Consider the following 27,593-nt stretch of genomic DNA (forward strand, 5'->3'; position numbering starts at 1 on the left):
GGCCCTAGGGCTTGGGCCCCTGCACCAGCGTGGGACACCTGGAAGAAGCTCCTGGCTTCGGATCAGAGCAGCTTGGGCCCTTTCGGTCATCGGGAGTGAACCAGCGGATGGAAGACCTCTCTCTCTGTCTCTACCTCTCTCTGGCTCTTTCAAATAAATAAAAATAAATTGGCCGGCGCCGCGGCTCACTAGGCTAATCCTCCGCCTAGCGGCGCCGGCACACCGGGTTCTAGTCCCGGTCGGGGCGCCGGATTCTGTCCCGGTTGCCCCTCTTCCAGGCCAGCCCTCTGCTGTGGCCAGGGAGTGCAGTGGAGGATGGCCCAGGTGCTTGGCCCTGCACCCCATGGGAGACCAGGAAAAGCACCTGGCTCCTGGCTCCTGCCATCGGATCAGCGCGGTGCGCCGGCCGCAGCGCGCCAGCCGCGGCGGCCATTGGAGGGTTAACCAACGGCAAAGGAAGACCTTTCTCTCTGTCTCTCTCTCTCACTGTCCACTCTGCCTGTCAAAAAAAAATAAAAATAAAAATAAAAAAAAAATAAATAAATCTTGGGGAAAAAAAAAAAGGCCAAGGGAGGAGTCCAGGAGGCGAGTCTCTTGTCGGCAACCCCGAGTCTTTGGCTCAGACATCTGGAGGTCCGGAGTGGCTGCGCTACAGTTGGCTGTGGCTGTCTTTTCCTCCGGAGATTACAGAATCCAGAAGATTCGTATCTGTCTGGACTGCATGTTAGGTGTTGACCTGCCTACGGCAGTGGAAAAGCCAAAGGGTAATTTCTGGGCCTTGACCCTGCTCCCCGGTGACTCACTTCTTAGGCCCTGAAGTCACTGGGCCTCACCTCCCGCCTGAGCTGGGGCCGGCTGGGACCTCACAGTCTACGTGAAAACACCCTCAGCGAGCGCCGGACACCCAGTGAAGCCAGGCCTCACCCCAGCACTGGGGCAGTGGGGCGTGGGGTCCCTGGAGTGTGACTGACCACAGCCCATAAAGCAGAAATCAATGGTCACAGCATGCAGATCTGCAGGGAGGAGCGAGGCGTGAGGGGCTTGTGTCTCCTTTACAGAGAGTGTTCCCCGGCCCGCCTAATCCAGCTCCTGCCCCATCCCTTTCAGGGACCAGGGTCTCAGAGGAGGAGGAGATAACAGTGGCGCATTCCTGAGGGGGCTGGGGCTGGGGGAATGCCTAAGGCAGGCAGGGCCTCTCCATCCCAGGTGCGCCCCACAGACTGGAGGGCCGGAAACTCCCAAGTCCTGGGCTGGATCTCCCGGGCCTGGGGGTGGGGGTGATTCCCTGTGTCCGTGGGACCAGTTATTAGCTGTGCAGAGGGCAGCTTCCTCCTCTCCGGGAGGCTTGTTCCCCCCTAATGGACGGCTCTCCAGGACAGCCTGTCCCTGGATCCTCACTGCGGCCGGTATTTGACCCCCGTTTCCAAGTTGAAGTCCGTACCCTTACGGGGCCACAGACCAAAAGAAAATGCTTTCTGCCTTCCTTCCCTGTCTGCAAAGCTGTCCTTATTCCCTCTCTTTCTCTCACTGAAAATTACCCTTCCTCAAAATAAGCCTTCCTAGCAAGCCAACGCAAATGCAGGCACAGGACAGTGTGGACGGGAGGTGGTCTGTGGAGACAGAGTGGGGAGAGCCCACAAAGTGCCCAGAGAACACCTGAGGTCACACCTGCTCCCAGTTCCAGGGCACCTGCAGAAAAGCTCATTGTGGGTCAGCCTGTGAAGCGGGAGAAGCCTCCCTTCCTCACCTGGTGCCCCCCCCCCCCCGGAGCTTTTCCTGACCCACAGAAGTTAGGCAGGTAAAGGCACCCTCTCCCTCCCAACATCGAGTCAGTGAAAGACCCCACCCCACCCCCCCCACACCACAAAACCTCTTCCTCCTTTGGGTCCGCCCCAGGTCAGGGACAAGGTCTCCCTGTCCCAGCTGACAAAATTCTCCCAAGACAAGCGGGAAATGCAGACTGACTCCCCGCACCATGAGCTGCTGGGCCCAGGGGGGACAGGGCAGCGCTGACCAGCTCCAGGCTGGAACAGTACAAAACCAGGAACAGTACAAAAACGCCATAAAAGTGCCCCTGGTGCAGGCTCTCTGCTGGGCTTCCTCATAGGGCCGGGAGGAGAGATTAAGATGAACTCTCCCACGGATGCCTGCAGCGCAGATTCTGGGTCAGGGTGAATGCAATCTTCCTCCCCCGGGGTGGGGGCAAAGAATGCACAAGGCAGCCCCTCCCCGCCACGAGTGCCTGGAAGTCAGAGAAAGAGCGGACTCCAGATATGCCCCACAGCTGCCCACACACGCATTTGAGTGTCTGGGGCCCGGAAGGGTCCTTACAGGAGAAAGACCACTGGACAGGAGTGGGATGTCCACAATGACCCACAAAGAGGAAGTGGCCCCAAGCTGTGCCCCAGGAAGCCCACAGACGGGCACCTGGTCTCCACCCAAATGTGTGTTAGCTGACCCACTGATAAGCGCTGGGCTGTGCCCAGCCACAGCCGGTGCCGATAGGGAACTGGTGCAGGTCCCTCTCCCTTTCCTCCTGAAAGCCCTAGCTTGTGCAAGTTCTGCAAGGCTCTGGTCTCTTCCAGCAGCCCAGTGTGGTCCGGGAGCCACGCTGAAGGAGCCAGATGGGTCAGGCGCTTCTTGTCCACAAGGTGGCAGCAAAGCATTTCCTGGAGCCCCCGGTTGGTGACTGCAGGAACGCAGGCTGCCGGCCACTGGGGTCGGCCACGCCCCCGGGGGGGTACTACTGAGCCCAGCAGGCAGTGACAGGTGGACCAAGCTCCTGGTGGGCTGGTCAGTCTCTGGCAAGCTCTGATGTCTCCGCACAGGTTGGGGATTAAGAAATCAAGAGAAAGGGGAACTGTCTTGGGGCTGCCTCCTCCAGCAGCTGCCAGCCCCTAGCTCTGGCATGACCTCAAAAACTCCATCCCAACCCCTCCCCCCAGGGCCCTCCACTATAACAAACAGCACTGCATCAAGTTGTTCAAGCCAAAAACCCAGCAGGGTCCCCTCCACTCCCTCCCTTTGTCACCACTCCCCCAGTCCAGTCCAGGGTCAGCCCTGTTGGCTGTCCCTCTGAAATGTGGCCCCAGTATGTCCACTCCCCACCAGTCCCTCTGTCCAACATGAAGGTCAACCACTGCTTCAGCTTCCGAAGGCCTCCATGCATCCACGGAGCTGCCAATCTATTTGCCACAGGAGGCGTGGCCTCCTACAATCACCACCCTATAGAGACCTGTCCTGGCCATGTGGTTGCCTCCCTAATTCCCTTTTCATGCCCCACGCGCACTTGACTGCCTGATCGGTCTCATGTGTAGCTCTCGCCATTAGCCATCACCTCCCAGCCACATGGTGTCCAGGGCTTATCCTTGAGGTCACTCAGATCTCAGCTGAGATGTGCCTTCTAACGAGAGGCTGCCTGTCTCAGTCAACAAGGCCCAACACCTGCCACTGGGATGCTTTTCTTGTGTGTTTACCGCTCCCCTGAAAGAACCCCGCTGGGCGTACAGGAGGTAGGAAAATTCTTGGTGAGGGAACCAATGAACAAAGGCATAAATGAATGCAGGTCTCTGCTGATCGTCAGCTGGGTGCCTTGGCTTTCTATTCCCCTTGTGGGGAGGGAGGCAGGCTTCAAACAGGTAGTCCGTGGCTGGGCAGCCTGTTGTGATAAGGTTGAGATAGGCGCGATGGTGTACTTGCAAGGGGCGCGGGAGCAGGATTCAAATTCAGCCACTGGCCACTGTTAACTTCAGTGGATCTGCAAACCAGGACAGTCCCCTCCTTCCCAGCTGCAGCCCCTGTGCAGACGAGGGATGTGACAGTGGAAGGAGCCGCTACGACAGGACCAAAGAGAGCCCGGCTGGCAATTACGTAACATGGTACCTGCTCTCTCCCGGTCAGAAGTCCAGGGCTTCAGCCAGGGCTGCCGACGCCGGGCAGATCCCCCGCCTGCCACCTCTTCTCTCCAGGCTTGGGGATCCCAGGACCTCAGGGTGTGACCTTATTTGGAAACGGGGCCACTGGAGATGTAATTAGTTAAGATGAGGTCATACTCTGTGAGTCTCACGCTTCCCTAATGACGGGTGTCGTCCAAGGGGGGAGATCTTAGCACAGACACAGACACACACCAGAACCAAGGGAAGAAGGCTTGAGGAGACACGGCAGGGTGATGGCCAACGGCAAGCAGGGGGAGGGGCCTGGAATGAATCCTTCCCGCAGACTAGAGCTCAGGCCTCCAGGAGGAACAGGATAAACTCCTGTGGTTTTAAGCCCACCCAGCCCACGCTGCTTTAACTGCAACCCTAGGAAACAACAAAAGCTATGGGCCCTACAGGAAAGAACAATGCAGGAGCCACTTTGATGCCGGCATCCCAGACTGCAGCGCTGGTGTGAGTCTTGTCTGCTCCACTTCGGATCCAACTGCCTGCCCGTGTGCCTGGGAAAGCAGCATCCACTGGGGACACAAGGATGAAGTTCCTGGTCCCTGGCTTCAGCCTGGTTCAGCCTTGGCTGTTAGCCAACTGGGGCGTGAACCAGCAGATGGAAGATCTCTTTCTCTCCACACCTGATCTTAGCCCAAAGACCAAGAAGCGATGATCTCTTTGTCTCTCTTTCCCGTCCCCCACCCCCCGCCCCGTCACTCTGCCTTTCAAATAAGCAAATTACGTTTTCCAAACATAGGTATTTTTAGGAGCTTCCTAAGCCCCTAGCTTAGGAACCACGGATTCTAGGTTCAGAACTTGCTCTGAACCTCTCGTATTAGAGGTAAAGGCAGTGATGCCCAGAGAGGGGGGTGACCTGCCCGAGGTCACACAGCCCAGCGATGGTGGAACCTGCACACAGCTGGGCGCTCAGGGCCCCCGGCCAGTGCTCAAGCTTGGTGTGTGGAGTGCTCACCAGTGCAGACAGCGTGAGCAGAAGGATGTCTCCGTGCACCCCACCTGGCTCGAGGTGCTCGGGTTGGCTGTGGGGGGTGGGACTGGAGCAGACTGCCTCACCTGCCTGCGACCTGCAGGGGCTGCTCACAGCCTCCAGGGAATTCCGGTCCCGTGGCCAAGCTCAGGGTGCTTGAAAGCTCCCTACCCTGGTGGTCTTCACTCCTCTCCACCCATGGAAAAGCTGTGGGAGCTGAAGAGGGCCCATCCGGGCGCGGGGAGGCAGAGGAAGTCCCAGGGCCTGGGCCTGAATGGGACCAAGACACAGCAGTGGCCGTGGAGGGGACAGTCATCACAGCCCAGAAGCAGTCTTAAGTTACAAGTCTCAGCTACTTGAAAGTAACTTCTTTAATTCATTACTAGGTTTTTCTAATTTATTTGCGATGCAGACAGCAAGAGAGAAAGAGCACTCATCTGCTAGTTCACTCCCTAAATGCCTGCAACAGCTGGGCTGGGCCAGGCTGAAGCCAGAGTCAGGAATTCAGTCCACGTCTCCCATGTGGGTGGCAGGGGCCCCAGCTGCTTTAGCCGTCACCTGCTGCTTCCCGGGGCGTGCGCTAGCAGGAAGCTGGAAGTGGGAGCAGAGCCAAGACTCCAACTCAGGCAAGTTGGGCACGGGATGTGAGTGTCCCAAGCAGTGGCTTAGCCCTCAGAGTCACTTCTTTGATTTTCTTTCTAACCGCGAATTCTCTGCTAGGCGCAACAGCGGACAGGACCAAGGGCTCCCCTTGTGGCCTCAGTCCTCGGTATGCCACCACCTGGCCTTTGGAGCCTGTCCCATCTGCCACATTCTAAGACTCTGGGAGTGTCCTGGACACACTCACACACACACCCGCCCACCGTGACCAGCTGCAGCAACTGCCTGGACCTCGGCGCAGATGGAAATACCAAAGGACCCCTGAGGCCCCCCACCCTGGCACGCCCCAGCTTCTGCGCAGTTCTTCTCTGTAGGGCAAAGGGGCCCGGCGTGTCCTGTGCCCCTCCCCGCTCTGTACTGACCCAACCATCCATGGCCCCGAGAGGCAGCACCCCCAAGTTACACAGGGCCTTCTCGACTCAGGCTGTGAAATGTCACACACTCCCAAATGCACCTGCCTTTTTGCCACAATTTTGACCCCATGCCCTGCATTTTGTGCTGCCTTTTTTTAAAAAGATGTATTTATTTATTTGAAAGTCAGAGAGATAGGGAGAAAGAAAGAAGTCTTCCATCCACTGGTTCACTCCCCAGACGACTGCAACAGTAAGAACTGCGTCGATCCAAAGCCAGGAGCCAGGAGCTTCCTCTGGACCTCCCACATGAGTGCAGGGGCCCAAGGCCTTGGGCCCTCTTCTACTGCTTTCCCAGGACATAGCACAGAACTGGATCAGAAGAGGAGCAGCCAGGACTCGAACCGGTGCCCACATAAGATTCCAGCACCACAGGTAGAGGCTTAACCCACTAAGCACATCTCTGGTACTCATGCCATCTTAAATCTTGCTCTCTCCCTTCAATGCTGACCACATGGTCCACCTGACATCCTAGGAGCTGCGCTTTGTACAATCTAACGGGTTTCTAAGATGCTCCGCTCATGAGCCCTGCACCCTTCTCTGCAGTTCTGGTACAGTCACTGCACTTTTTACAAACAGTGAAAATATCTGTATAAGGGAATATGCACCAAACTACTCCGGTGCAGGACCTGCAGGGAAGGAGCTGCCAACAGCGAGCTGCCTCGAGCCCGGGGACAACAAGTTAACTTCAGGGGCCCAGGGAAGGGGGCTGACGTGCACAGGTGCACAAGAGGACCACGTCCACTGTTACAAAGAAGGTTTGGGAGATCTCAGAGTCTCGTGCACACACCTTCAGATGCACCTGAATTCCCATGACGCAGTCTGCAACAGTAGGGCCGGGATGTGGAGGCTCCCTCCGTCCACCCTGCCCATCTCATGGCCGCCACCACCACAAAGGCCCCAAGGGGCTCCAGACCACCCAGCCCCATCTCCACATCCACAGCACCGTCTGTCTCTGCTCTCATGTCCTCCAGGGGGCCTGGGGGCTGCACGGAGCCAGGCTCCAGCTGATGTCCCGTGGGGACGGCTGAGCCACCATGGGTACCCACGCCCAAGGCAGTAGCCACACGGGACACCACTGGCCACCTGGTCACATCGGCAACTTGCTGAGCCTCATGGGCCCTGAGGAACCCATTTCACTCTCTCAAGAACACTTGGGGGAAGATACTATCAATCTCCCCCATTTTACAGACGAGAAATCAGGCACACAGGTCGAGTGGCTTGCCTACGGTCACCAGCTATTAGAAGACTTGAACCCCGGCCAGCTGGCTGGCTGGGGCCCCTGGGCCTCCCCAGTCCTGGCCATTGCTCTCCTAGGCTGCAGGTATCTGCTGACTCACAGCCAGCTGGAGCCCATCCCTACCTGCCTGCCTCCCTTCCCTCCCTACCCTGGGACACATACGGAGACAGCCCAGGCTTGGCCTTCCTGGCACGGTGCCTCTTTCCAAAAAGACTCTTCCTTGGGGGTGGCTGTTGTGGTACAACGGGTGAAGCTGCAGCTTGTGAGGCCTGCATCCCATTTCTAAGCACAAGTTTGAGTCCTGGCTGCTCTGTGACCGATCCAGCTTCCTGCTTGTGCACGTGGGAAAGCAGGGGATGCTGGCCCCAGTGTTTGGGTCCCTATCACAGACACGGGAGACCTGGATGGAGTTCCTGGCTCCTGGCTTCAGCCTGGCTCAGCTCCACTGTTGTGGCCATTGGGGGGTGAACCCACAGATGGAAGATCTCCCCCCACCCCCCCTTGTAACCATTTGGGGAGCAGACCAGCAGATGGGAGGTCTGTCTTTCTAAATAATTTTTTAAAGCAAGCATGACATAGAATGCTTAGGAAAAAAGGGAACATACCAAAATGGTGACAAGACGGTGACAGTGGCTGACTGCCTCTGGTTAGGATTATCAGTAGGGCCAGTGCTGTAGCTAAGCAGGTAAAGCCACCACCTGCAGTGCTGGCATCCCATATAGGCACTGGTTCGAGTCCCGGCTGCTCCACTTCTGCTCCAGCTCTCTGCTATGGCCTGAGACACAGTAGAAGATTGGCCAAGTCCTTGGGCCCCTGCACCCACGTGGGAGACCTGGAGGAAGATCCTGGCTCCTGGCTTCAGATCGGTGCAGCTCCAGCTATTGTGGCCAATTGGAGAGTGAACCAGCAGATGGAAGGACCCCCCACCCCTGCCCCGTGCACGCCTCTCCTTTTCTCTCCTGTGTAATTCTGCCTTTCAAATAAACAATTCTTCAAAAAAAAAAAAATCATTAGTGATGTTGAGGGATCTTCCATCTGCTGGTTCACTCCCTATACAGTCACAATGGCCAGGGCTGGGCCAGGCTGAAGCCAGGAGCCCAGAGCTTCTTCCAGGTCTCCCACATGGGTGCAGGGACCCAAGTACTTGGGCCATCTTCTACTGCTTTCCCAGGCACATTAGCAGAGAGCTGGTTGGGAAGTGGAGCAGCTGGGTCTCAAACTGGTGCCCATATGGGGTGCCCATATGGGATGCCAGTATCGCAAGCAGAGGCTTAACCTGCTATGTATGCCACGATGCCAATTCCTACGTGCTGAAAGGTTTCAAGGAGGCATCGCTTTTTTAAGAAGAAATAAAAGAAACAGCAGCCTGTTCTGACTTGGAACGGGGGAGAGAGAACAGACAAGGACACAGGTGGGTTTCCTGGGGGGCCTGTGAGCTCCCTGATGACACCTGTGCCCCTCAGCCCTCGCTCCTCTCCACCTGCAGCTGCACTGGGGTCTCCACATGTTGCCGCTGCCTTCAAGTTGTTTTAGGTACGAACACGCTCTCACAACACGCTCAGAAAGCTGCACTCTGGGTGCAGGCCCTGGTCTCCTCCCTCTCCTTGAAGCAGCTGCTTCCAGAAGGAGCATCCTCTTTGCCTGGATTCTGCCTCCAGGCTTTTACCAGGCTGCCCCGGTGCAGGGCACCGAGGGCCGGATGCCCCTGCAGCCTCCCCGTCGGCTCCCTCCCTCCTCAGCTTCGGGATCCTGCAGAGGCCGGATGTCCCATCCATTATTCAGCACTCCCCTGGCGAGGGGCGCTGAGGCTGCTTTCTCCCCTCGACATGCAAGGCTGGAATGGATACCCGTGTATCTGTGTGCTTTCTTCCCACTGGGGATATTCCCAAAAGTAGGGCAGTTAGCTTCAAAGGCGCGTGAATTTTTCATGCTAATGGATGATGCCTGATTCCTCTTGCAAGTAGGAGGCCGCGATGCCTTCCCCACTCTCCCATGAGTCGGGGGTGAGTGGCTGGCTGCAGCCTCCAGGCATTGCGAGCTACAGGTTCGCTCTCTACTACGCTTTTGGAGAACCAGCCCGGGCTCCTTGGACTTGGGTTTCCCTGATTATCCACAAGCTCACAGTTTTTCCGAGTTCATCAACAACGTGCATTTCCTCTTCTGTGACTTGTCTGCTGCTATTCTTCACCCGTTTTTCTCTTGAGTTTTCAGAATCTTTTTCTTAATGATTCATGGGAGCTTTTGTTTTGTTTATTTTGTTTTGTTTTAAAGATTTATTTGTTTGAAAGGCAGAGTTACACCGAGAGAGGAGAGGCAGAGAGAGAGAGAGAGAGAGAGAGAGAGAGAGAGAGGTTTTACATTCACTGGTTCACTCCCCTATTGGCCACAATGGCTAGAGCTGTGTCCATCTGAAGCCAGGAGCCAGGATCTTCCTCCAGGTCTCCCAATGTGTGCAGGGGCCCAAGGACTTGGGCCATCCTCTACTGCTTTCCCAGGCCATAGCAGAGAGCAGGATCGGAAATGGAGCAGCTGAGACTCAAACTGGCGCCCATATGGGATGCCAGCACTGCAGGTGGCAGCTTTACCTGCCACACCACAGCACTGGCCACTGGGAGATTTGTGTAATGGGCATGTTAGCTGTTTCTCTAGTACATGGGCACTGCAAGCGAACTCTTCTACTCTGTGATGCAGAAATATAATTAAATCTGTTCATTTTGAAATGGATCCTAACATTTGAAAAACAACAATACAAGCCCAGGAGACAACAATGATACTAAAAAGAAAGGTAGGATGGGGGCCAGTGCCATGACATAGCGGGTAAAGCCGCATCTGCAGCGCAAACACGACGTGCTGGAGTGTGGGGTGGCACGTCTGAGTAGCTTCAATACACACCACGCCGGCAATTTTCATAATGAAATCACTACTCCAGGAAAACCACGTCTGGTGGTGCCTCTCACGGTGGCAGGCTCCCTAAGCAATCCCCAGGGCCGTCCTGAGCCCCAGGCTGTCGCGTGGAACCTGTGTGTGCCTTCCACGTGCACGCTCCAGAGACGGGCTTTGCTTTTCCTACCAGCACGATCTTGTGCTGGTACGAGTTAGGCATCCCTCTGCCCCCACCCCCATCTCCAGCTCAGACGAAAGGGGAGCCCCCCCACCTCGATGTCACTCACATGGCCCACTCCTAAACTCTGCTGCCTGTCCCTCTGCTTGTCACAGAAACCAATTCTGCCCCTGATCAAGCTTTGGGGGCACGTGGGAATGGAAGGCTCCATGGGGCTCCTGTTCCCCACCCCAGAGGGAGCGGGAGACGCCTGATGCCGTGTGTGTAGCAGCCATGGGCACCTCACTGCAGATCTGTCCCTCCCAGAGTCCGCTGTCACCAAGGTCCCCGCCCCCCTACTGCGCTGCCCCTGGTCCCAGCTTCTCACCCACCTCCACCTGGGCTCAGGCCTGTACTTCCCAGGGTGCTTTTCCTCTCTGCACAGGCAACCCACGATCTGAGACCCGAGCTGACCAGCACACCAAGCCGGGTCTCAGCTCTGACCCCCAAGGGCACTGGCTGCATGGTCACGCTGTCTGGCCTCCTGGGCCCCAGCCAACGGCAGCTCCCAGGCGCTTTGTTAACTCAAGGGAAAGGAATGAGGACACTCCCAGGGAGAACAGGTGGCCCGGAGGGGACAGGGCTACAGGCCCCTGCCCCTGGGAGGGGGGGACTCAAAGTGCTTCCTCACTGCCCTGCCTCCAGCAGGCCTGGGTGGGCCCCCAGGCAGCACCTGGGCTGGCCCAGACTGGCCCTGGCCCCAGGCGGGTCCTGGTAGGCTTCTCCAGCACACCAGCACAGACTCAGGCCACTGTGGGGTTTTTCCAACCCAGCACAGAAGTGGGGCAGCTCCTTGGTGGTTCAAGTCCCCCTGGGTCAGGGACACAAGGGCTCAGCACTCATCGAGGAAGCAACCAGCAGCACGTGACATGTGCTGGCCCATGGCGGGATCAGGCCACAGAAGGCTCTGGTGGGGGAAGCCTGAAGTAAGCAAGGCTGGGAAGGAGGTGGCCACCAGCCAGGCAGGCCAGGGCGCTGGGGAGCGAGCAGAGGCCTGTGGGCAGGAGCAGGTGCTGGCTGGGCCCTGGCAGGGGCAGGGAGGCCGGACCTGGGAACTGAAGGTGGGACTCAGGGCAGGGGTTTTGGAGCCGGCGCTGTGGCGCAGCAGGTTCAGTGGTTGTCTGTGGTGCTGGCATCCCATGTGGACACCAGTTCGAATCCTGGCTGCTCCACTTTCAACCCAGCTCCTTGCTGATGTGCTTGGGAAAGCAGTGGAGGATGGCCCAAGAGCTTGGGCCCCTGCACCCATGTGGGAGACCTGGAGGAAGCTCCTTGCTCCCAGCTTTGATCTGGCCTAGTCCTGGCCACTGAGGCCATTTTGGGAGTGAACCACAGGATGGAAGATCTCTTTCTGTCTCTCTTTCCTCTCTCCCTGTAATTCTGACTTTCAAATAAATAAATTAATTTAAAAAACAATACATCTGCACCTACAGAGCAATCCTGGACAACTGCCTGGCTGCTGTGAGATCACTCTTCCTGACGTAGGCAGGCATACAGGATAAAACTGATTAGGTTTGTGAGCTGGAAGACCACGCCTTCACCACGCCCCTGTGTGACCTCATGCCCCTACCTGGCCACACCTGAGCACCCACTGGCCAATCAGGTTAATTAACCACTCCCCTTTGAAAGTGGATTAAAAGCCTGGGACACGGTGTGCCTGCCCCCTTCCTTTCCTTGGCCTCTTGCCAGTACAGGACTCGCTGAAGCCCTGCACCTCCAGGGTGCATGGCCTTCGGGCCACCCGCTCCATGCTTCCTGGCCTGGATGCTCCTCCACTTGGCTGGTTCCTGGTGCCCGGTATGAACCCAGATTTACCCCTCTCCTATAGACAGGGCCCTCACTCTCCTATGCATCTTTTGCACTGAATAAAAGCTTAAAAATGTACCATGCTGCCTCGTTCATTTATGCGGTATTCAGAATTCTTCTCTGAATATTAGGCAAGAACCCACATGGGCTTATTAATATTAACATAAACTTGGGGCACCCCAAGTTTCGATTTCATATGGGCGACCCAGATGGGGCTTTTGGGGAACTTCAAGGGGGCCATATTCCGATATTATATTTTAGGGAAGCAAATCACACTATCATCCCCACATGTAAACGGGACAGTAACACACCCCTCGTGGACTGTGGGGCAGCTCAGAGCCCACACAGAGAGGCACAGGCAAGGAGTGGACACCCCACATGGCAACAGCCCTGTGCCTCAAATGCCAGGGTGAAGGGGAGGGACAACTGCGACCTTCGCTGATGGACGCTTTGGCTGATGGACGCTTTGGCCCACCCACGCTAAGGGAGCGCTTGACAGCGAACCAGAGGCTGCCAGACAGAGGCCCACCCCACAGTCCCCCCAGGCCCCAGGCTCACTCTCCACTCTGCCCCATCAGGCTCAGTGCTCCCCTTAACATGGACAAGTTTTGTGAACAACCCCACACAACGGTGGTGTGGGAGACGACACACAAGGACCAAAAAAAAAAAACCTGCTGTGAATTCAGTGACACTTGGTAAATGGATTTGTTTGCTAACAACCACCACAGACTTGGAAAAGTGCTTGGTGAATAAATATTTGTTAACCGGCAGCACTCACTTGAAAGGCGCATTATTTTGTAACTTTTAAATGGGATCCTTTGAAAAGGTGAGTCAAAAGGAATACACTTCCGGCTTCCTGGGTTTTTTTTTTTTTACAACCCACAGGTGTTCTTTTGTTATCTTACGGGCTATAAATCAGGGCCGCTGAGCCAGGGCCGCTGAGCCCCGGATATGCTGTGGAAAGGGGAAAGGTGCCTGGGACAGAACAGGAGCTGAACACCGTGGAAACGTCTCGCGATTCTTAGAGAGACGACACGCTGAGATGAGGGTGTTCCTGCCGCCCTGGCTTCAGTAAGACGCGTTATTAAAACAGACTGCACCTTTGTTTTTCCCCTTTTGGAGACTTGAATTTACACATGTGACTCACCGACCTCCACCAGACAGGACTGAAGCAGAGGAAAGACTTTCGACAGGCAAAAAAAAAAAAAAAAAAAAAAAAAAATGATGCAATGCGGCTATTGCTGAGTCACGTGCGGATGTGAGGGCCCTGGGGCCTGTGCCCACCTGCGGGACCCTCAGGTACCGACTCGGCACCCCTGCCCCTGGCACCCTGAGTTCTGCCCTCTAAGTGCTTGCGCCGGGGTTCCGGAAACACACTCCCTCGAGTGATCCCATTCGGTCCTCCCCGCAACCCTGCGGAGGCAGGTGACGAGCTGGTCCGTGAGTAACGGGGCGACGGCTCCGCGGCTGAGCGCTGCCTACGGGCTGGTGCCGTGCCGAGAGCTCTGCATGCACTAGCTCCTCTCACACCTACACTGTGCGCCGGGTGCCATTATCCTCATGTCACCTGCTGCAGCCAAGACACAGAGAAGTCAAGGAACCCACCCGGGGTCACACAGCTGCCACGCGAAAGCTTGGGGGGTTCACATCTAGGCAGCCCCGGGTCCAGAGCCCCTTACCTGCTACTCCATACAGGCTCCAACCACATCACCTAATACAAGACAGTCTGGAACAATCTAGAAGCAATATCAAGCAAAAAGGTGGCGGCGGGGGGGGGGGGGGGGGGAGGGGCTTGGAGTAATGGAAAGCAGCCAGATCTTCACAACTCTTCTCAGACACAGGCTCCAGGGTCTGTTAGAAAACAACCATCCTGGCCAACGCTGCGGCTCACTAGGCTAATCCTCCGCCTGCGGCGCCGGCACACCGGGTTCTAGTCCCGGTCGGGGCACCGGATTCTGTCCCGGTTGCCCCTCTTCCAGGCCAGCTCTCTGCTATGGCCCGGGAGTGCAGTGGAGGATGGCCCAAGTGCTTGGGCCCTGCACCTCATGGGAGACCAGGAGAAGCACCTGGCTCCTGGCTTCTGATCAGTGTAATACGCCGGCCGCGGTGGCCATTGGAGGGTGAACCAACGGCAAAGGAAGACCTTTCTCTCTCTCTCTCACTGTCCACTCTGCCTGTCAAAACAACAACAACAACAATCCTCCAGGCAGAGAACGGACAGCCTGTCCCTGAAAAAGCCCGGCAGAGGTGGCAGCAGCTTCCGGCAGGAGCAAGGCAGGAAGCCCGGTGGGCTCCTCTCGCCGTCATGAACTCCACTCCACAAGCCTGGGCTGGGGTTTGCAAGCCAAGGAAACATCCAACAAAAAGGCAAGAGAGAAACTGCCAGGCGGGCACACCATCCCATATGGGTGCCGGTTGAGTCCCGGCTGCTCTCACTTCCGATCCAGCTCTCTGCTGTGGCCTGGGAGGGCAGTGGAAGGTGGCCCAAGTCCTTGGGGCCCAGCACCCATGTGGGAGACCCAGAGGAGGCTCCCGGCTCCCGGCTCCTGATGGGTACAACTCTGGCCACTGTGGCTAGCTGGGGAGTAAAGCTCCCAGGGCACATCCACCTGGACCACGTGGTGTGGGGGCGGGGACAGCCGGTTCTAGGCAGGGTGCTGCCGAGACACCCGGAAACAGTACAGTGTGCAATCAAGAAAGATCTACATGAAGAGATAGACTAAAATCGCCTTGGGCTTGATAAGAAGAAGAGCGACAAACCAAGAGGAAAATAAATGAAAGATTCGAATAGGATTAAACAAAGGTGCAAATAACCAAAAAGCAGGGTTTTTTTTCTTTATTTGACAGATAGAATAGACAGTGAGAGAGAGAGAGAGAAAGGTCTTCCTTCCGTTGGTTCACCCCCCAAATGGCCGCCACAGCTGGAACTATGCAGGTCCAAAGCCAGGAGCCAGATGCCTCCTCCCGGTCTCCCACGTGGGTGCAGGGGCCCAAGCACTTGCGCCATCTTCCACTGCCTTCCCGGACCACAGCAGAGAGCTGGACTGGAAGAGGAGCAACCGGGACTAGAACCCAGTGTCCATATGGGATGCCGGTACCGCAGGCAGAGGATTAACCAACTGAGCCACAGCGCCAGCCCCCCAAAAGCAGTTTTAATACTGACGCTCACTGGTAGCCATCAATGAACTAAACAGCTAAAGATAGAAATGCATAGGAAAGTAACACGAAGACAATGAAAACCATTCAACATATTTTTCCCCTTACCTATGAGGTGGGCAAGGAGGGTCCCAGGGGTGCGGGGCGGGGAACAGGCTGTCTGCACCCTGGGGATTGGAACGGCAGCAGGAGTCCTAAAACGTACAGACCCTATAATCTCACCATCTTCTTCTGGGAATTTGTCCAAAGGAAACGATCAGACAAATGTACAAAGAGGCATATAATCACCAGGGGGCCCTCATACAGGATCCTACGCCTCCTTCTAGAACAACTCATAGTTAACACGTGCGCACACGATGGGTCGGGCACTGCACTAAGCATGTTACATGTGTGATTTGTTCATCCTTGGTGTGGCCAGGAGGGTGGCTCTGGGCCAGGTGCTGCGGTGGTGGCAGGCCAAGTCTCACCCGTCCCGTATCACAGTGCCCGGGATACACTCCTTCCTCTGTTTCCCATCCAGCTTCCTGCCAATGCACACCTCGGGAGGCAGACAGATGATGGTTCAAGTACTTGGACCCCTGCCAATTGGATGGGAGACCCGGATGAAGTTCTGGGTTCCTGGTTTCAGCCTAGCCAAGCCCTGACTGTTGTGGGCATTTGGGGAGTGAACCAGTGGATAGAAGATTCTCTGTCTCTCTGTTGTTCTTTCAAATAAACAAATAAAACACATTCATACTATTGAGAAACAAAACCAAACAGAGTGGCTCTCTCACGACCCCTCCATCTCAAGGGAGGAGACAGGGGCATAGAAGAGCTCGCCTCTCCACACAGGTGTCTCCCAACAGTCACCTCCGAGGGCTCCTGGGTGGCACGTCTCTACGTGCTGCGGGAGAGACTTCAGCTCAGCCCCCTTCAGCCTCAGACGGGACTCAGGGCCACAGGGCTAAGCCCGAGATGGGTCCAGATATCCACGTGCAGGGCAACGGCTAGCCGTGCGGACGCAACCAGCACGAGACTCTAGGAAGATGGGCCCAGCATGGTGGGCCGGCTCCCCGCCCCCCGCCCCGGGGTTCTCACAGGACCGGAACCCAGGCAGCTGGCAAACAAGCGAATGAACCCAAGAGCTCCTTTTGCGAATCTGGCATCCCCTGGATTCCCTTCTCCCAGGGGCGCACTGCCCACAAAAACAACCTTTGCCAAGAAATACCAGCAATTTAAAAATCAGAGAGCAGCTGATGGAAAGGAAAAAACCAGAAGGGGGCACGCGGCAGACTCTCCAGGGGTGACAGCAGGTACGGTCCGTGTTCCTTCTGTTGGTAACAAGCACAGAGTTGCTCTCATCACTTAAATGTGCACTTCAACAAACTCCCTTCCAAGCATGTTTGCAGCGTTTCTTGAGCGAGCATCTAGGTGGGGCAGGCTGTGTCCTCACTTGAGGATTCAAAGGATTGCAAGGAAGAGGAGTCTGAGTTCGCCTTTCACTTGTATTCTGCTCTTTTTTTTCTTTTTTCTTTTTTTTCTTTTTTGCCAGGCAGAGTGAGACAGTGAGAGAGAGAGAGACAGAGAGAGTTATAGACAGTGAGAGAGAGACAGAAAGAAAGGTCTTCCTTCCATTGGTTCACTCCCCTAATGGCCACCACTGCGCCGATCCAAAGCCAGGAGCCGGGTGCTTCCTCCTGGTCTCCCATGCGGGTGCAGGGACCCAAGCACTTGGACCATCCTCCACTGCACTCCTGGGCCACAGCAGAGAGCTGGACTGGAAGAGGAGCAACCAGGACAGAATCCGGCGCCCCAACCGGGACTAGAACCCAGCACCCCAATCGGGACTAGAACCCAGTGCCCCAATTGGGACTAGAACCCGGGGTGCCGGCAGCACAGGCGGAGAATTAGCCTAGTGAGCCACGGCGCCGGCCCTCTGCACGTTTTTAAGAGCTACACTCCAGAGGGGTTTGCCTCTCACGACGCTTCCTTAGGCGGGCACCTAGCCTAGCACTTAGAAGCCTGCTAGCACGCCAGCCATCCCATGCCGGGGTGCCTCGGGTCAACAGCGGGCTCTGCTCCGGGTCTCCAGCTCCCAGACAGTGCAGTCCCCGCGAGGCAGCACTGATGGCTCAAGGCAATCAGGTTGCTTGCCAATCATGTGGGAGACCGGGAAGGAGCTCCCGGCTCCCAGTTTTGGCCTGGTCCCAACCTGGATAACCTGGGCATTTGGGCAGTGAACCAGCAGGTGGCAGCCCTCTCGGTCTGCCTTTCAAATAAACTAACGAATTAAACAAAATAAGCGATGACTAAGACAACGGCTCCTGCCCTTAAAAAAAGAAAAACGCTTCCTTTAGAGGCAATGTGGAAGGGCTCATATCAGGTGTGCAGCCTGGACACCAAAACTTATTCAGTCCATGTGCGCAAAGGGAAGCCCTCCCAGACCTGGAGTCCAGAACCCAGGGAAAAGCCTCCGTAACGCAGCTTCCTCTAAGTCCCAGGCCGCCTCACTCAGCAAAATGGAGGCGACTCTTGCAAACTTTACAAAGAGCCTCCTCTGGGAAAACAGTGAGCTGTTTTGATGGCATGGCATACCTGCCCGCCGTACCTCCTCAAAGCACAAGGCCTGCCCTCCCCTCTTTCCAAGGGCTCAGCTCCGCTCTCCAAAATGAGCTCCCCCTGCCCTGGGCCTGTGCTGCAGCAGTGAGCTAGGGGCAGGAGGAGAGCAGTCTGATAAAACTAACTTTGGGCTGGCGCTGCGGCTCAATAGGCTAATCCTCCGCCTGCGGCGCCAGTACCCCGGGTTCTAGTCCCGGTCAGGGCGCCGGATTCTGTCCCGGTTGCCCCTCCTCCAGGCCAGCTCTCTGCTGTGGCCCAGGAGTGCAGTGGAGGATGGCCCAAGTGCTTGGGCCCTGCACCCCATGGGAGACCAGGAGAAACACCTGGCTCCTGTCTTCTGATCAGCATGGTGCGCCGGCCGCAGCACGTCGGCCGTAGCGGCCATTGGGGGGTGAACCAACGGAAGGAAGACCTTTCTCTCTGTCTCTCTCTCTCTGTCCACTCTAACAAAAAAAAAAAAAAAAACTAACGTTGATGGGGCCCAGCATTGTGGTACAGCAGGTTAGGCTGCTGCCTGTGACACCAGCATTCCCTGTGATCACCAATTCAAGTCCTGGTTGCTCCAGCTCTCTACTAATGCATCTGGGAAAGCAACAGAAGATGGTCCAAGTGTCTGGGCCTCCGCCTCCACGTGGGAGACCAGGATGGAGTTCCAGGATCCTGGCTTTTAGCCTGGCCCAGTCCTGGCCATTGTGGCCATTTGGGGAGTTGAACCAGCAGATGAAAGATCTCTCTGTCTCTGTCTCTCTCTCCTTCCCTCCCTCACTCTCTCCATCCCATCCTCCTCCCTCTCTGTAACTGTGCTTTTCAAATAAATAAGCTAATTGGAGTTCCTGCACACTAGGCACTGCTGAACAGGGACACAAGAGTGCTTAGGAGGATGTCTTTCTCCCCTGAACCAATGCTGGCCTTCCAAGAAAGGGGTTGCAGATGCAAATAAGCAATGCGCACACCTGGCACCACCACAGCCCACCCCACACTCCTGCCTGAACCCTCCCGGGGGATCCACCCCTGCAGGAGGACGAACCAGCTCCACTCCATGCTGCCCTGGAACACAGGGAGATGGAAAAAAATCAATACTAACAGAAATCACTAAACACTCCTGCCCAGGGTCCTACGCACCTGTCCCCTAAGGGACTCCCACAGCGGAGCCATAGACAGCAGCTTGCTGTGCCATGAACACCACTCTCCCGCCTTCTCACACCATGGCTGCCTTCATGATCCTGTAACCCCCAGGCCCCTGTGCCTGGCACATACTCCATTAAAGGAAGACAGCTGGTGGCACTGAGGGACGAGGACTGTGTCACTGGTGGGGTACAGACTGAATGGAGGGAAGCCTTCCACCTGGCTGACGCCTGAGATCCCTCGGTCTGAGACCAGGCTGGGGCAGCTGCTCCTGCCGTGCCCACATCTGACCCCGGGGAACAGCGTCGCGCTGAGTCTTCCCGAGTCTCTAAGCTTTGGCCCGGTTTTCTGAACAGCTGGGGCTTTGCTGCTACCATGCCCGGTGTCCCCTGGTACCTCCTATATGCTGAGCCACTCTCCTGATGCCTGCTGAGCCCAGCCCTTCCCGTCTCTTCTCTCCTCTCGTCCCCTCTGTTCTACCTTCCACAGTGCTAGATGCAACTGGGCCACACGGTAGGAGCCACATAAATGTATGCGGAACAAACGCAGCTTTCCCTGGCTGCCGGCACTCACTGGGGTTTTTCCTCTTTTTCAGAATTCCTAGAACGCTGCTCTACAAAGACCCACAGAGGCAGCCCAGGCCCTGGGCACTCATTCCCTAAACGGGCTAAGGGCCAGAATGGCCCAGGAAAGGGACGGATGCAGGACCGCCAGGCCCCCGTGCCAGACCTCCCAAGTCGGAGTCCTTGGAGGGAGCCTCAGCAACACTCCCATGACCACCCTAACAGGAAGAAAGGTTGAGGAGTCAGCAGAGAGCTCCTCGCGTCTCCCAAGTGGACACCATCATCCCTCTTCGCCCAGCTCAGGCTGGGTTGCCCCAGGATGAAATCACAAGACAAACAGGAAATGCGGGAGAAACTGGAAAACCTCAGGCTCGCCTGAGGGAGGCCTGCTAGGAATAGCCAGGACCCCTGCCCCCACCACCGCTGGTGCCCCCTTCTGTCTAGCCTACACTGGAACCAAACAGAACAGCCCATCTCTCCTTTCCTCCCTTGAGAGTGTCCCCCAGCCCTGAGCCCAAGGCAGGCAGGCAGATAGGCAAACTCGGAAGTCAGTGAGTGAGCCCATGAGAGTGAAAACAGTCCAAATCCAGCCATCGCTGTTTAAAACAAAACACAAAAGAAAAACCTCGGGTAGGGGGAGGCAAAGGGGAAACGGAACCAGTCACTCAGCCAACAAAACCGGGTTCCTGCACACACAATGACAGCCATATGGCACACACACAGTCACGTCCACTTCCAGGCTGGGAGCCCTAGCCGGAAACGGGTGCTGCTCCAGGCCCACCCCCCAGCCCCCAGCCCCAGCCTGGCCTGCCCTGCCATCTGGGAGCCACTCTCATCAGGCGCGCACCTGCTCAGGGACCAGTCGGCCTTTCCAGGCCACCTTCAGGAAACTGGTTGGCTCCAGGAGCTTGGTTGGGTTGGCCCAGGGTCCCATGTGCACGTGTCCAATGCCTCCCCCCATCTGGACAATGGCTCTGGCTCCCCTGCCTGCATGCCTCTCTCTAGGACACAGCCAGGAGGCCCAGGCAAGTCAAAGGCCCTCTTTCCTAGGGGAGAGAGAGTGCTGAGTGGCGGCCAAGACACCAGGCTGTCCCTTTCCGTACTGGCTTGGGTCCCTCGCCCTTCTGGAGCTGAGGGTGACACAGAAGTTGTGCACATGAGGAGCCTCCCAGCACCCCAGTCTCACTCAGGGCTGTCGGTCTTTCATTGCCTAAGACCAAGGGACGGACAGGTTTTCTCTTTCTTTGGCCTTTGGTGGGGATGGAATTTTCCAAACGTTCTGCTCCTCTCCTCTCGAATCCTGTCCTGAAACAGCTGAACGAATGCCCCTCGGCTTCCGCCCACCCCAGGTACGGGGCCAGACGTCAGTGAGGGAAGCAGAGAGAGCACAGTGCCCACTGCACTCCCTCGGTGCCAGATGGATGCTCAGTGCACATCCCGAGGCCCCTCCAGAGCTGGGCGGCGTGCACCTCCACCCGTGCACCCGAGCGTCCACCAGGGTGAGGCCAGGCTTCATTACGTGCTTTGAAAACGTTATCCTTTGCACCAAGGGGCTTCTACTGCAGGAAGCCCAGGCTCTGGGTTCCTGGGTGTGGGTGCCTGATGTGTTTTATGTAACAGCCCAGGTCTGCTGGCCCTGGCAGGGGGTTCAGTTCATGCTCAGGGTGAGCCTGGGAGGCGCCCGGAGAGTCCGCTCCTCCGCTTCCCGGGAGAAGCAAGGTGGGGATGCTGCTTTGCAGGACACAGCAATATGGTTGGGCAGATGGAGAGAAGTTCCACCACAGGAAGCATACAGGGCAGAAATGGAAGGGGTTGGGTTTTTTTTTAAGCCTGCCGACAGCAGCAAAGCTAGGGCGACAGAAGTGGGAGAGCAAGCTGGGTGGGGGGTAATGAGGATGGGTGCTTGGAGAGAGACTGGGAGAAAGTGGGAGAAGGCAGCAAGAGCTTGGGAGGCCTCCAGGAGAGAGCAGGGGAGCAGGGACCGGCGGAGGGAGCGGCAGAGAGCCGAGAACGGATGTGTGAGGAGCAGCTGGCTGGGTCTGGTGACAATGAGACACTGGGGCCCAGGATTTTGAGGTAGTGATAGCGAGCTTCCAGGCTAAGCAGATGGAAGCCCGGGGTATTTCCAAACCACAGAGGGGAAGTTGTTGGGCAGGCAGGGTGCTCTACAAGGGGAAATTCTGCCTGTCATGTTGAATTTAAGATGGAGGTAAAAATCCAAAAGCATCCAGGAGTCACTGCCCAACGAGACAGCTCCAGGCCCAGGGGACAGGATGGCGCTACGGCAGCTGGAGACAGACGCAGGGCCCCGCTCACCCTGGCCTCTCCCTCCTTTGGGAAGGGTCTGGAGGCAGATGGCTCTTCCCTCCCTCATTGTGGCTGTCCCACCACGTCTCTCCAGCCTCCATAAGGGGCTGGGGAAGGCCATCTTGGAGTGGACCAGGACTCTCTCACTTCCTCTCGGGCACAGTGAAGCTGTGGGGAACCGTGTCTCTCCCCACCCCATGCCCCCTCATATTTAGGAGGAAAAAAAAAACTGGTCATCTCTTCTCTCTGGGGCCCCCTGGCTCACACAAACGCCACCTCCTAGTCCCCAGCCACAGTGCTGATTCAGGTCATTTACTCAGATCCATGTTAATGAGGTTGGTTTTTTTCTGTCACCTAATTAGTTCTCACCGAACTCCGTCGGAGCTAGTCGGGAGAGGGACAGAAGTCAGACTGGGATGTCACAGCAGCAGGGCATACCCCCATCTCTAAGCAGAACTCTCAAGTCCCCAGACCCAGGATCCTTTCTCCAGCTACGGGGGCCTCTGAAAGCAGAAAGTGGGTGCTCAGGGGCAGAATCTCACACAGAACCTTGAAGCTGGAAGGGGGCCCTACTCACATCTCTCCTTTAGGGGCAGAGGCCCGGGCTCTCCCTCAATTACCACCACCTGCCTGCTGGTGGGTGTCCCAGGAGCTGGAGGAGGAAGCAGATGGCCCGGGGCGAGGCCCATCTGGCCGCGTTCGCTAGAAGGTCACCGTGTCACTGGGGTGCCTGCGACACCAGGGGTCGCGACGCTTCTGCCAGCAGCGTGCGCCCACTTCCTGTGTTCCCCGGCCGCCTGAAATCAAAGGCCCCAAAGCCAAGAGATAGGAGAGATGGCCAGGGGCTTTTCTGTCCCCAGCGCCAAGCGAAGCGTCCCTGGAGGTCAGTCAGCGACCAGCAGCTCCGCTCCTGCCTCCGAAGCAAGCAACCACCGGTGCCCGGCGCACGCGTGATCCGACAAACACGTAGAGGGACCCGCCAGTGCCTCCCACGCCGTCGCGGCGCCCCAGCCCAGCGCCAGGCTTGGCCTGCGCCCGCCTGGCCGCAGCAGCGTGAGGGGACGCGCGTCGAAAGAGGGCGCCGCGGCCACAGCCACCCTCCGAGGCCCGCGGGCACTGGGCCCGGGAAGCCTGCCATCCACCAACTAGAGACTCGGATCCCCGCCCCACGGACGGCAACTAAGAAGCCTCCCGGGTCCGCGGCCCCACCCCCCGGCCCGCAGAGATCTCCGCCGCGCCCACCCTCCTCGGCCAAGCCTGACTAGACCTGGCCCACGTCCCCCAGAGCCTCGGCGACTGGGAGCGCACTCATCCCAGAGCAACACCGCCCTCACACCCCGGGAGCCCCGAGAGCAGAAAACGTGTCTCCTGGCGCGGGATTTATCCCCAGCCTGAAACTGTGCCCGGCCGAGATATGGCGAATCCAGGACGCCGGGTTTGCAGCGCCCCGTGAGCGAACCGCGTGTCACGGACCGCAGGCGCGCCAAGCCCCCTGCCCCGGACAGCATGGCCCGGCCGGGCTCGTGGAGCCCTGGGCCAGTGCCAGAGGGGCCACCGCGCGCCGACTCCCGCAGCCCCCCGGCTCCGCTCACCCTCTATGGAGATGACGTGCTCCCGGATCTGGTTCTGCAGTGCCAAATCCTCGATGCGCTCGATCAGGTCGTAGATGGCGTAGATATTGGGATGCACGGACTCGAAACGCTGGATCTCGGCCCGGATGGCCGCCGAGTTGGAGAGCGCGAACTGCTGGGAGGCCCCGCCGGCCAGCTGCTGCGAGGGGCCGCCGCCGCCCCCGGCCCCCGGCCCCGCACCGCCGAACTGCCCGCCGCCCCCCGCGCCGCCGCCGCCGCCGCTGCCGGCCCCCGGAGCCGCCAGGCTCTGCTGCTGCTGCGGGCTCTGTCCCCCGCCCGCCTGGAAGTTCATGGCTCCGGAGCCGCGGGGCCCGAAGCGGGCCCGGCTCGGGCCCGGGGCGGCGCGGCGGCGGCGGCGGCGGCGGCGAGCGGGCGCGCGGGGCTGGCGGGGCCGGGACTACGGAGCCGGCGGCGCGGAGCTAATGCATGGGGCCGAGGGCCGGGGGCGCCGAGGCCAGGAGGCACCGCCGCGCACGCTGTAGCCGCCGCCGCCGGGCGCTTCCCGGCGCCGCGATCCCGCAGCCTCGGAGCAGCCTCCAGCGGCAACAACAACGGACCGGGAGCGCGCGGCCCGGGCCCTCCCCCCACGTCATGCGCACGCACCGCCGCCCCCGCCGGCTCCGGCACACGCAGCCCGAGCCCCCTCCCCGCCGCCCCCGCCCCTCCTGCGCGCCGGCCCCGGCGCCCCCGCCCCTCGCTAGCTCGCCGGCTCTGCAGCCTCCACCCCCGAGCCGCGCGCTCCAGCCCTGGCTCCCGGCCCCTCCCACCCAGCCTCGGCCCTTCCGCCTCCTCACCAGCCCCCACCCACGCTGCCTCGAGGGCCAGCGGCTCGGAGGGGACAGCTGCCCCGGCCTCCTCCCAGGGCTGCCTGTCTCTTTCGTCTCCTTGCACTGGCCTGGGCGGGTGTCACATCTCTGGGCAATGCCCGAACGGCGTCCTGCGCCCTGAGGGTGCTGATAAACTCGGCTGATTGGCGGACGAGCCCGCCCGGGCCCTGCTGTGCGCCAGGGCCACAGCGTCTTGCCTTCAGTGCGGCACGGGCTCGCGGGGCCGCAGGCCCAGAGGTCAGCCTTACAACCCACCCGCCGCCCGGGTTCTTGCCCTGGCTCCCCGCCCGGGCTCTCCACTGCTGGCTGCGACTCCGAGGCTGGGAAGGGTTCCCGGCTTCTATTTCCAGTTCCTCCTGAGAGCTGCTTCGGAGGGCCCTGGAAGTGACACTTGGAGCCATAAGGTCCCCACGCGTCTTGTGAGCTGCCTGTCCGAAAAGACCCTTCCTGCCAGTCTGGGAAGGTTCGTTGAGTGTCGCCAGACCCGGTTGGTAGGCTGGGAAAGAAGAAGGACGAAGCAAGTATCATGCCTTCTTCCTCCACGCACCCGGTTCAAGAACCCACACGGTTCTCGTCCTTGTCCGTCCTGCTGTCGCTCCACCCTTTCTAGGGTCGGGGGCCCCATTCCCAACACCAAAGTGGCCTGCAGTTCTACTAACGCCCTGCTCCCCGTGACATTTCCTAAAATCCACGAGAAGTGGCAGGTACAGGGCAGTGACCCCAGCGAATGAACCTGCCAGGGCTACCGCCAGGGTATCTAATGGTACGGTCACCTTTTTACACGCATTTCATCTCCCAAGGCCAAGCTTTCCTGCCATGTGACTACCTACTCGGCTCTGCCGCATACCAACCCAGCCACCATTCCTAAGTTTTCCTTAACCTTCCAAAGACAAGGTGCAAGCCGATAAACACCTTGGACTTGCTAAGCTCCTGAGGGGTTCAAGTTCCTATCTACGTGGATGACCTTAGAGATGTCCTGTGCCCTCTTGGGGCCTGGTCTATGCACTACAGTGGTTAAACAGAAAACCTGAGCTCTATGATTTGAAAAAGGGCAATAACATCTCTCGCTCTCTCTCGCTCTCTCTCTTTTTTTTTTTTTTTAATTTGACAGGCAGAGTTAGACAGTGAGAGAGAGAGACAGAGAGAAAGGTCTTCCTTCCATTGGTTCACCCCCCAAATGGCCACTACAGCGCGCCGATCCGAAGCCAGGAGCCAGGTGCTTCTCCTGGTCTCCCATGCAGGTGCAGGGCCCAAGCACTTGGGCCATCCTCCACTGCCTTCCCGGGCCACAGCAGAGAGCTGGACGGGAAGAGGAGCAACTGGGACTAGAACCCAGCGTCCATATAGGGTGCCGGCACCCCAGGCAGAGGATTAGCCTAGTGAGCCACAGCGCCGGCCCCAATAACATCTCTTTTAGACACTTCCTTAGAATTGACAGCAAGAGGCTGCACAGGTATGTCGTCCAAGAGAGATGTTGAAGATGAAGTGCTCCTCCAACATGTTGTCCCAGCAATCAGCACACATCCATTTTAGTGTTGATGTCCCAGCTACATGACTGTCCTTTCTGTTAGAATATGAGCCAGGTGACAGCAGTGTGAGGGAGGGTCTAATTCACCACTGTATTCTCCATTGTTTCTTTTTTTTTTTTAACATTTTTATTTTATTTATTTGGAAGAGTTACAGAGAGGAGAGAAAGAAAGAGAGATCATCCATCCACTGGTTCACCCTCCAAATGGCTGCAATGGCCAAGGCTGGGCCAGGGTGAAACCAGGAGCCAGGAGCTTCATCTGGGTCTCACATGTGGGTGCAGGGGCCCAAGCACTTGGCCAGGCTCAGCTGCACTTTCCTAGGTGCATTAGCAGGGGGCTGGATCAGAAATGCAGCAGCCAGATCTGGAACCAGCACCCATATGGGCACCATGCCTCAATGCCAGCCCTCCCCCACGTTGTATCTTGTATGCTTGGAACACAGTACATGGACTCCTGGCTCCGGGTTTTGGCTTGGCCCAGCCTTGGCTAATGCAGCCATTTGGGGAGTGAACCAGCGGATGGAAGATCTTTGTCTCTCTCTCCTTCTGTCTCTGAATCTCTGCCTTTTCAAATCAATAAATAAATATTTTAAAAAAATAAAGATGTGTTGATTTATTTGAAAGTCAGAGTTACATAGAAAGAGAGAGAGAGAGAGAGAGAGAGAGAGGTCTTCCATCTGCTGGCTCACTCACCAATTGGCCACAGCAGCTGGAGCTGCATCGATTCAAAGCCAGGAGCCAGAAGCTATTTCTGGGTCTCCCACATGGGTGCAGGGGCCCAAGGACTTGGGCCATCTTATACTGCTTTCCCAGGAGCATTAGCAGGGAACTGGATTGGAAGTAGAGCAGCTGGGATTAGAACCAGTGCCCATATGGGATGTTGACACTGCAGGCAGAGGCTTAACCTTCTACACCACAGCATCAGCCCCTAAAAAATAATTAAAAAAAAAAAAAATCTTGGGCTGGTGCTATGGTGTAGCAGGTTAACACCCTGGCCTGAAGCGTCGGCATCCCATATGGACGCCAGTTCTAGTCCCGGCTGCTCCTCTTTCGATCCAGCTCTCTTCTATGGCCTGGGATAACAGTAGAAGACGGCCCAAGTCCTTGTGCCCCTGCACCTACGTGGGAGACCTCGAAGAAGCTCCTGGCTCCTGGCTCCTGCTTCGGATTGGCGCAGCTCTGGCCATTGTGGCCATCTGGGGAATGAACCAGTGGATGGAAGACCTTTCTCTCTGTCTCTACCTCTCTCTGTAACTCTGTCTTTCAAATAAATAAAATAAAAAACAAATATTTTTAAAAATAAATTTTTAAAACATTATTTGAAAGGCAGAGTTACAGAGGAGAGAGAGAGAGAGAGAGAGAGAGAGAGAGAGAGAGTGTCTTCTGTCCGCTGGTTCACTCCCCAGTTGGCCACAATGGCCGGAGCTGGGCTGATCCGAAGCCAGGAGCCAGGAGCTTCTTCTGGGTCTCCCACGTGGGTGCAGGGGCCCAAGGACTCAGGCCATCCTCTTCTGCTTTTCCAAGCCATAACTGAGAGCTGGATTGGAAGTGGGACAGCTGGGACTCGAACTGGCTCCAGATTCGGCACTGCAGACGGCAGCTTTACCAGCTTCACCACAGTGCTGGCCCCTAAAAATAAACCTTTTTTTTTTTTTTTAAAGAATTATTGATTGACTTGAAAAGGCAGAGAAAGGGGCCGGCACTGTGGCATAGCGGGTTAAGCCGCCGCCT

At 57.5% G+C, this 27,593-nt stretch overlaps 1 protein-coding gene across 4 annotated transcripts in view; it reads right to left on the reverse strand.

Annotated features, from left to right (window-relative positions):
• The window catches only part of AGAP3 (ArfGAP with GTPase domain, ankyrin repeat and PH domain 3), a 52,769-nt gene extending 28,640 nt beyond the window's left edge, over positions 1-24,129 (reverse strand). Inside the window, exon 1 of one of the 4 annotated variants that reach the window (XM_070077314.2) lies at positions 23,469-24,129. In XM_070077314.2, the coding sequence (XP_069933415.1) occupies positions 23,469-23,799 (331 nt within the window). In that variant the 5' untranslated portion in view covers positions 23,800-24,129. The remainder of the gene's footprint in view (positions 1-23,468) is intronic. The other 3 variants (XM_070077316.2, XM_070077321.2, XM_070077320.2) reach the window with 3 other exon arrangements.
• Positions 24,130-27,593: the final 3,464 nt, after the last annotated feature.

This window comes from Oryctolagus cuniculus, chromosome 7 (assembly GCF_051225735.1).
Source record: "Oryctolagus cuniculus isolate XC-2025 breed Fujian yellow rabbit chromosome 7, ASM5122573v1, whole genome shotgun sequence".
In the NCBI taxonomy this organism is placed as follows: Eukaryota; Metazoa; Chordata; class Mammalia; order Lagomorpha; family Leporidae; genus Oryctolagus; species Oryctolagus cuniculus.